The sequence below is a fragment of the Hippocampus zosterae genome, chromosome 12 (assembly GCF_025434085.1).
Source record: "Hippocampus zosterae strain Florida chromosome 12, ASM2543408v3, whole genome shotgun sequence".
Lineage (NCBI taxonomy): Eukaryota > Metazoa > Chordata > Actinopteri > Syngnathiformes > Syngnathidae > Hippocampus > Hippocampus zosterae.
The window spans coordinates 6,391,586-6,400,261 of NC_067462.1; the positions used below are offsets into that span (position 1 = coordinate 6,391,586).

General features: G+C 42.8%; 1 protein-coding gene across 1 annotated transcript in view; it reads left to right on the plus strand.

Annotated features, from left to right (window-relative positions):
* Positions 1-8,333, plus strand: part of cps1 (carbamoyl-phosphate synthase 1, mitochondrial) — a 28,158-nt gene extending 19,825 nt beyond the window's left edge. Inside the window, exons 33-38 of the mRNA XM_052081712.1 lie at positions 2,939-3,013; positions 4,036-4,134; positions 4,913-4,972; positions 5,950-6,056; positions 7,468-7,597; positions 7,725-8,333. Of these exons, the coding sequence (XP_051937672.1) occupies positions 2,939-3,013; positions 4,036-4,134; positions 4,913-4,972; positions 5,950-6,056; positions 7,468-7,597; positions 7,725-7,799 (546 nt within the window). The 3' untranslated portion in view covers positions 7,800-8,333. The remainder of the gene's footprint in view (positions 1-2,938; positions 3,014-4,035; positions 4,135-4,912; positions 4,973-5,949; positions 6,057-7,467; positions 7,598-7,724) is intronic.
* The last annotated feature ends 343 nt before the right edge of the window (positions 8,334-8,676 follow it).

Below are 8,676 nucleotides of genomic sequence, written 5' to 3' on the forward strand. Positions count from 1 at the left end.
CAAAAAACAAACAAAGTTACACAGCAAAGTTACACAGACTAAGAAGATTCAAGTGGGTACCCATTTAAATAACCCCCCTTGACGTGTCTCAACGTTCACTATCACAGTGGCTGTTTCGATCAGTGTTTTCCCGACTTTTGGAGTCTAGAATCTAGACAGTCCCCAACCTTTTTTGCCCCATGGACCGGTTTCATGTCAGACAATATTTTCAGGGACCGACCTTTAAGGTGTGACGGATAAATACACAAAATAATATGATATGAGCCTGTATGAAAAGTGTGGTATTTTCAAAACATAGTAATAAACACGAATCATGACACGAGGAACACGTCCTATCTGTCCGCGACACTCTTTGGTCGCTATGGAAACGTTTAAACGTGCCTTCAAAAATACGACTCACCATCGCCGCATATTATGCAGAGTGGGCTTGGTGCGTATTTTAAGTAGAAAATCCTGATACTGTCTTTTAAATGTCGCCTTCTTTCCAAAGATGCTTGTTTTTTACTCATTTTGCTAGCTCCCGGGTTTCATTTTAGCGGTAACCTATCACGTGACCGAGAAGCGCGCCTTGACCTATGTCGAGAGTGACGTACTGTAAACGGATGTAACGGATAATACGGTAACTTTTCAAAATAAAACATCTTTCAGATCCCGAAATGAATAAAACGGAAGTAATGAAGTATTGCATACAGAGTAGCCATCTGAGGAAGTAATGTTATTCTTTCTGTGTGACCCGATACCGAAAGAGCCGGTACCACGTTCGATTTTTTTTTTTTCCGCCCATTGCTAAACTTTGACAGCACCGATATTGATACCAGTTGCTGGTGTACGTGAGAGATTGTGATGCAGTACAGTATATTGTTTGGCCCACTCTTCGTTCACACACCGCCTCAGTTGTGTCCCCATCATGCAGTTTTGAGTCAGTACCGATTCATTCATTTGTCACAATCAAGTCTTTATCGCTTTCTCACAACAACTGACCACTGCCAGAGTTCATGCTAAGCCTCACCCCAAATCTGACGACTCTTTTGCGGTCACCGCAGCCAAAACAAACCACTCCAATGGGTGGGAAAATAAACTCGAGTTTGATTACGGACGGAGCGGCTGTTGTGTCAAAGCACCTGAAAATAACGATTCATATATTCATGTGAGGAATCCTCTCAAGTTTTTTATAGTGTTGAAAATATAAAATATTCATCTTGCCCATCTCCTTTCATGTTTTTCCAAAGATGTGACTTCCACCTCCGACAAGGTTCACTGTCAAAAACAATATGAAGCGGGAAATGTTTGACTTTATTTTCCTCAGCTTGGCTTGCAGCCAGAGATAAAATTGTTGAGGAGCTTTCACAATTTCTCCCCCCCCCCCCTCTCGCTCTCTTTGAGGCATCAATGGTTAGTAGGGGATATGGAGATGGGGAAGCTCGGTAAATTGTATTTTGGACTTGGACGTGCTTGCCGACACCTCATTACAAAATTGCTCCCAATTGCACCCAATACATAATTGCAGGAGATTTTCGTTCTCAGCGTCCTGAGAAAGAAAACTCCTGTGGCTCATGAAGATTTAAAATCAAAAAGGCGTCTTAATAAGACGATAAATGGTATGCAGGAGCAGACCTTGGCAGGAGATGATGGCAATCTCCTCTCAAAGCTCGAGATGCCTTCTGAGGTCAACTCCCTACGGAGCATCCCTGTCCCGCTAAAGCCTTGGTGAGGCCAGGGGCCTTCGTCTCCTTTTCTCTTCTACTCTTCCCCAGTTCATCGTAGAGTCACACCAGCATTCGATCATGACAAAATCTGAACCTCCTCTTTGTCAGGCTGAGCTTGGCAGGATAATAGAATGTCTTGTAGGATTGCTGGTCTCTTGCTCTGCACGCAGCAAGGATCTTCTGTCAGTATTCATCTTCAAAGTTTTGTTTGTTTCACAGCAACTGCCCTGAGCTTGTCCAACGTCTTCTTCCGCTATCCAAATATCTTATCTCACCACTGTCTAGCAGCTTCATGGCTAATTGGAATTTGTCTGTCTTAAACTTCCCCGCGACTGATGTGCTTGGCAGCAGCGGCTTACTTACTAGATACACTAAAACTATCAAGTCAAAAGTCATCCAAAGTTTGACTTTGCTTTATTTTCCGGACAAGCAGAATGACAAACCGATTGTCCTTTTTGTGTACATGTCAAACATTGAAAACGATGGACGTCACATGACCCGCCAGCCCCGGTGCGAAATGTTCTTCTCTCGGCTGCAGGGCGTCATTTTGGGTTATATGCGTGAAGATGTGGAGAGCCCCCCCCCCCCCCCCATTTCTTTCTGGTACTCTTTGAAGAGTGCAATGATAAGCGCCGCCACATTCCCCACATTGTTCTCTTGGACATTAGTATGCTCACATTACATCCAGCTGATTAGATAACTCGCCTCAAGGATGAATCCCCCTCATGGACCCCGTCTCCGTGTGTGTTCAAACACCACTTTCTGCTGCATATCCCTTTCATGCCTTTTTTTTTTGGGGGGGGGGCGGATACGTTTCCTCAATTCTCACATTAACTGCGGTGACTTGCATTCTTTATATTTGTTATTCTCAGTGTTCTACAGATTTGTTGAGAGCTATGTATAAAATGTATTATTCACAGTGCACACTCATTTGCAATCGTTATGAGGCTCAACAAGTTTTCTCTCTAGGTGGCAGCAACGTCCTGGAATTAGTTTTTTTGTTTTCTTTGCAATCAAATGCGAAAGCATGCTGTGTAGATGTGTTGATTTTCTTTGCTATATTGCACACTTTTAGCTTGATAACCAACAGACTTGTGCTATCTGAACGTTAGAACAGTTTTGGTATTCCATGGCCGGTGAAAACTCACATGACGTGATACATTTCAAAAGCATGACAATCAATCTTCTCTGTCTCTCCGACACCCCCTCCTCCCCACCACCACCACCACCAGGCACCCATGTTCTCTTGGCCGCGCCTGAGGGATGCAGATCCTGTACTTCGCTGTGAAATGGCCTCGACTGGAGAAGTAGATATTCTATTCACTTTACATAAGTCACATTGAAACTGCCTGTTGTTATCTTTATATTAATGTTCAAACACAATCTGCTTCTGGGCGCTGGCTTGAATTTAGATTTGGATCCTGTTTTTGTGAATCCTAAAGTAAATGGGAGATATGAAAAGATCGTTCACCTTCTTGAAACCTTTTTCTACAGGTAACAAATAACCTTTAAATAACATCTTGTTAATGGTTGTAGAAAGGTACAAATAAATTCTGCACTGTTCATATTGGAAGTGATAACAATCTCTCAGCGCTCAAGGCAAAATGAAATGGGTGTACCGTAATGCTTAGCAGTCATCACGGGTGTATCTTATATATATTTTTTCTTTTCTTAACTCATTCAATCCCAGCCATTTTCACTGGAGCAATCGCAGCGTTTTACTGGATTTTGACTGATCTTGCAAGGTCCACAGAATATTTGGTTCTAATGCTATATAGACATGGAACCTACCAAAATAAAGTTTGGACTCTCTTCTTTCAGCAGAAAAAAAATGTTTCTATTTTTTTTCCATTCTTCAGCAATCGGCATTACAAAATGGCTAAGTTTCATGAAAATGGCGATTCCTGGGCAAAAAAACGGAAAAAAATAGCTTTTTGTAAAAACATGCATTTCAAGCATGTGAGGCACCACTGCCACCTACTGGTCGCTTTTTTTACATGATTTACAATGCAAACGGCTTATTCTCATTCACAGATTATGTCAGACCCTCCTCCTCTGTATGACACAAAAAAAGCCTTTGATGTACAAATATGTCCTTGGTAGGCGGGGCCTAATTTTAAAAACTTCTTGAAATACGTCTTGAAACGTCAAAAAATACGTCTTGTGGAATGAAAGAGTTAATATGACAAAAATGCTTAGAAAAAAAAGTAAAACAATAAAAGGTGCAATGACTCGGATGGCGTAACAGCTGAAAATGTAAATTCTCATTTAGGTTTGTCATGCATGCTTGAAGTCCGCGATATTCAAAAAGACTTTGATTTTATTTTAGGTTGCCTGTTTTGGACCAGACATTTACTCTGCCTTCCTGAAAGCCATGCTGTCCACAGGATTTAAGCTGCCACGGAAGGGCATCCTGATCGGGATTCAGGTAAGGCCCCCTTGGCCTGTTTGTGTTGACCTCATGACTCTGAATTGGATGGTGCGAATGAATCCCTTAAGGATACCCGGGTCATACAATGCAATAACAGTTGACCTGTTTGAAATGAATTATTCTGAAATACTTAAACTGCCTGAAACCGCTTTAAAGCTCTACAGTCATAATAACGGTTAAACGTTTTGCGAAAAAAAAAAAAAGGCCAGCCATCAAAAGCTGGCCTATTCACCGCTTCACGTCACCACAAACACGAGTTTGAGTCATGAAGTCCTGCTGTTACCGTGGGCTGTCAAACCGCGAGTTTGACTAATCCAACTTTAACAAAGCATTCATTGCAAAGGCTGTATAATTGGCACCCTTGGGGAAGTGGCCCGCTTCAAGGCGAATGCCTCGGGTCACAAAGACTGCCCAACATGGCTGACAGATCGAGAACACAGCAGTCGCGCACTGTGAATGTATCCCCGGGGTTGAGTGAAGGATTTTGGTTTGAAGGCTATACGGTTAACTATAAAATATTGAGATGTTAGCATAAAACTCTATTGATGATGAATATATTTTTGTTTTGCTTTAAAATTAGTGAGAAAAAAAAAAAGATTATGCTCAGGAGCGGCTCTGAATTTGTGAATGGCTTGATAGCTGTAATGCATCTAGTTTTCGAAACAAACGCCTCGTCTGAGAACAGTGACATTTGAATTTGAACATGTTGCAATTTTTTGTTGGTCACTTTCTGCTTTCTCTTCTTTTTTATTTTATTTTTTTCTTTAACTGCCAGCATTCATTCCGACCCAATTTCCTGGCAACGGCCCATCAACTGAAAGAGGATGGCTTCAAGGTAGGTACAAAAATCATTTCATGGTCACCAACATTTATTGCCATTTATTTGCTATATTTCAGACATTGCGTAATTTTTAACAGCACTTAACAGAGGCTGCCCATGCCCATCTTTACAGTGGACTTTCCAACGCCTGCTACACATGAAAATATGAATATAATCGTCATATCTTAACACTGTAAGAAAACCCAAACGTGACAACAAAACATGGTGATTTGTGTTCGATGGTCTGCTCTCACGACTCTCATACTGTGCGGTCCACTCGAGATGACCAACACACCACCCACTTAGCAATCTGTCCACCAACAATCAAGAGTCTTTTCCACTAAGTCTTGGGTGATCGGTGGCAGGCCAAAATACTACAAGCATGTGCAGATGATGTACCTTGAGAAGCAAGTCTTCAACGGAGGAGGGTGGGGGTAAGGGGGCTGTTGTCCATCCGCAGTCTCAAACACAGATTCCCCGTTTGTCTACGGGTGGGCTGGGACCATAAAATGTTTGTTTTACATACCTGGTTGTCATGTGGGATGCCACCGCCCCCTCAGCCACCGGGCGTGATCCAACACGACCTGGGCGGGCGTACTACCTGAACTGACCTGTGACACGCAGCGGTGTCCCACAGGGACAGCACTGCGTCCCACAGCACTTCGGTTCGCTTCTTGATTGGCTGTCGTCCCAAATCATGTGACGGTGACATTTTAACGTTCTTGTTTTGACAATCGGTTAAAAAAAAAAAAAGTTATCAGTTCTAGTCGAAAATTTAAGCTATTAAAAAAAAACTATCTTGACATGATGACTTTCATGACAAGTGATGTCACATCTGGACACGCTGGACTCTTACTGCCTACTTCAGGTAACTACACCATCAAGTGCTAACCCCCCAACAAGAAAATATGTTGTCCCCCGCCTAATCCATTTTCTTCCACTGTATTTTACCATCGTCTCGTCCATTATTGTTCTTTTTGTCATCCTACCAGCTCTTCGCGACGGAATCCACCTCAGCTTGGCTTTGCGCCAATGACATCCCGGCAACTCCAGTCGCGTGGCCCACCAAAGGACAGACCAGTTTGCCCAGTATAAAGAGGTTGGTGGTGCTGGGGGTGGGGGGGGGGGGGCGGTCATTTCTTATTTATATTTAAATCCGCCCCGTTAAAAGTCGAGCCAAACATCCCCGGGGGGAGACGGCGAAGTAATAAGTAAACCTTCTTTAAATTCCAAATTAGGATAACTGATCAGCATACGATGCTGAGATCTGAGGGCAAACCTCCTTCATTATCTCGGTTATATGCTGCCGACATCAAAGAAAGAGCAGTACACTCAGAAGTCCACTTCATAGCATTTGGGGATGAATATGGAAAGTGAGGAAAGTCTTCCACCCTGCATCATGGTGACAGTTACGTCAAATGCAATAATAGGAGGGAGAGGATTTATTATTATCATGATAGACATAATCATTATGATTATTTTTATTTTTTTATTATTGCTCTTTACAATGATTCCGACAAAAAAAAAAAATCAATAGGATTGTTTAAACCCTTTCAGGGACAGCGGTTACTCCAGTGGACAGCTTACCTACCGTGTTATCAGGTTACAGGATGCAGTAAAAGTAGTTGAAAAATAAATGATGGACGCAAGTCATTGTGCTCAGTTACCGTCGATGTTCGCAACGAGCCTGTCGCGGCGCACAATAATTGATGCCCCTTGAAGGTTACTTTGCTCGGAGGGCAATGCCTCCACAAAAGATATTACGACAATGCGGCGCCATCTGTGTTTGAAATGAGGCGTTGCGGGGATTGCATTCTCACACCGGGACGCGCGCGTACGTCTGGCAGGCATCAGGTGTGCGGAGGTGGCACATAGGTCGAGACTTTATAGAGGAACGCGACCTGCGTTCCCTCTGTCGTATGTCTTTCGTATCATTTGATTATTTTTTTTTTTTCACGGGGATGGGGAATTGGGATTCCACACTCTGTCAAACACCGCAGCATGAAAAGACACGGCGTGTACAGTATAGATGATGGTGAGAGAGAGGGACAGGTGGGGTTGGCAGAGAAAGAAAAAGAAAAATACTGTACCGCTAGAATTTTAAGGGAATGCACATCTGAGAGCTTCCAATCTCATCAGTGAAAACATTTTCATATTGCTCACGTTGGCCGCAACATGATATAAAGGAACCTATTTATACCAATCGCCATTAAGCCTTGTACAATAAACATATTTTGGGGAATTCTTTGTCCAGCTAGTTTGGAATTTCGGATTAACCGTCTTGCTGACGTCATTTGTGATGTCACACTGAAATCCAAACACGGATGTATTGTGCAACTGTGGCGGTGTAGTCAATTGGACGTGGCATTTTTAACCCTTTCGGGGACAGCAGCGGTCACTACAGTGGACAGCTGATCATGGTTACAGGGTGCGCGAAAGGGTTAACTTGAGTGGTTCGTAATTTAAGGCTTGACGTTCTTCTCTCAGACGGTTTCTTTGTGCTTCTGTAGATTAATCAGCGAGGGTCATATAGACCTGGTTGTGAACTTGCCTACCAACCAAACGCGGCACTTGAAGGAAAACTTCATCATTCGCAGAATGGCTGTCGATCATGGCATACCCCTCATCACTAATTTTCAGGTCAGTTTTTTTTTTTTTTTCACGAGCTCTCTTAATTGTACAATCTGGTGACTCAAGGCATCAGTATCCTTTCAGAGTTCTTAAATTATTTTTAACCCCCCACTTCCCCCATTTACTGTGCGTCCAGGTTGCGAAGCTTTTTGCTGAGGCAATTTGCTATGCAGGTGAACTCGACTCCACCAGCCTCTTCCACTATCGGTAAAAAACGCCAACACAGACGATGTGGACATCAAGGCTAGTGGCTCCTTTTCTACCCCTTGACTCCGATTTCTAAGACAGATTTCCCTCTATTGAGAAGGCCGTTTTCCCACTCGTTTCATCCAAGTCACACGAGTTCTTGTGCCATATTGTCATGTTAAATTCAAACTGTTAAATTCAAACTAAAATTGCCTGTGGTGCTAATAATAGGAACCGCGTACTTCCTTGACTCGCTGATTATATTTCAAGCTGCGAGTGATGTGTGGGACGCTGAGGGAATGTTGTGGCGTTCGGTGACGCCATCTTGCTCATACCTCAAATTTTGTCTCGCAACACAAAGAGACAAAAAAATGAAATAAAAATCAACCAGGTTGACGGCACGTAAAACGGAAAAAGTGAGTGTTGCCGCTCTCGAACGTCATGGTATCGCTGTTATGTGACTGTTGTTTAGGACATGCCAGATGTAAATACATGTTAAAGCCTTGACATGTTTCTTCACAGTAAAAATTTATAAAGACTCAATTTAAAAAAAAACATTGTCACCAGTGTGTTGATTTAAGAATTAATAACACCACCAGTATTAACGTATGTTTTAGCTTGCGGTGGAATTTCTTTTGGTGTCTCTGCCTGTAGCGTGTGCCTCATTGAGCACATTTCAGTATATTACGAGTTAAAAAGTCAGTGCTTAGCGATTGGAATGACTCTTATGGCTTTCGGACAGCTTTCAGTCACGCCGGGAAGGTCAAAGTCAAAAAGTCCACGTTTGATCTTGCCATGCTTAGTGTGAATGATATAAATTCACGAAACCCCCAAACCAACGGCTCTCTTCTTTGCTAGTGGCTAGCAGCTGGAGGCTACATTAGCGAAGGCTAAAAAAAAAT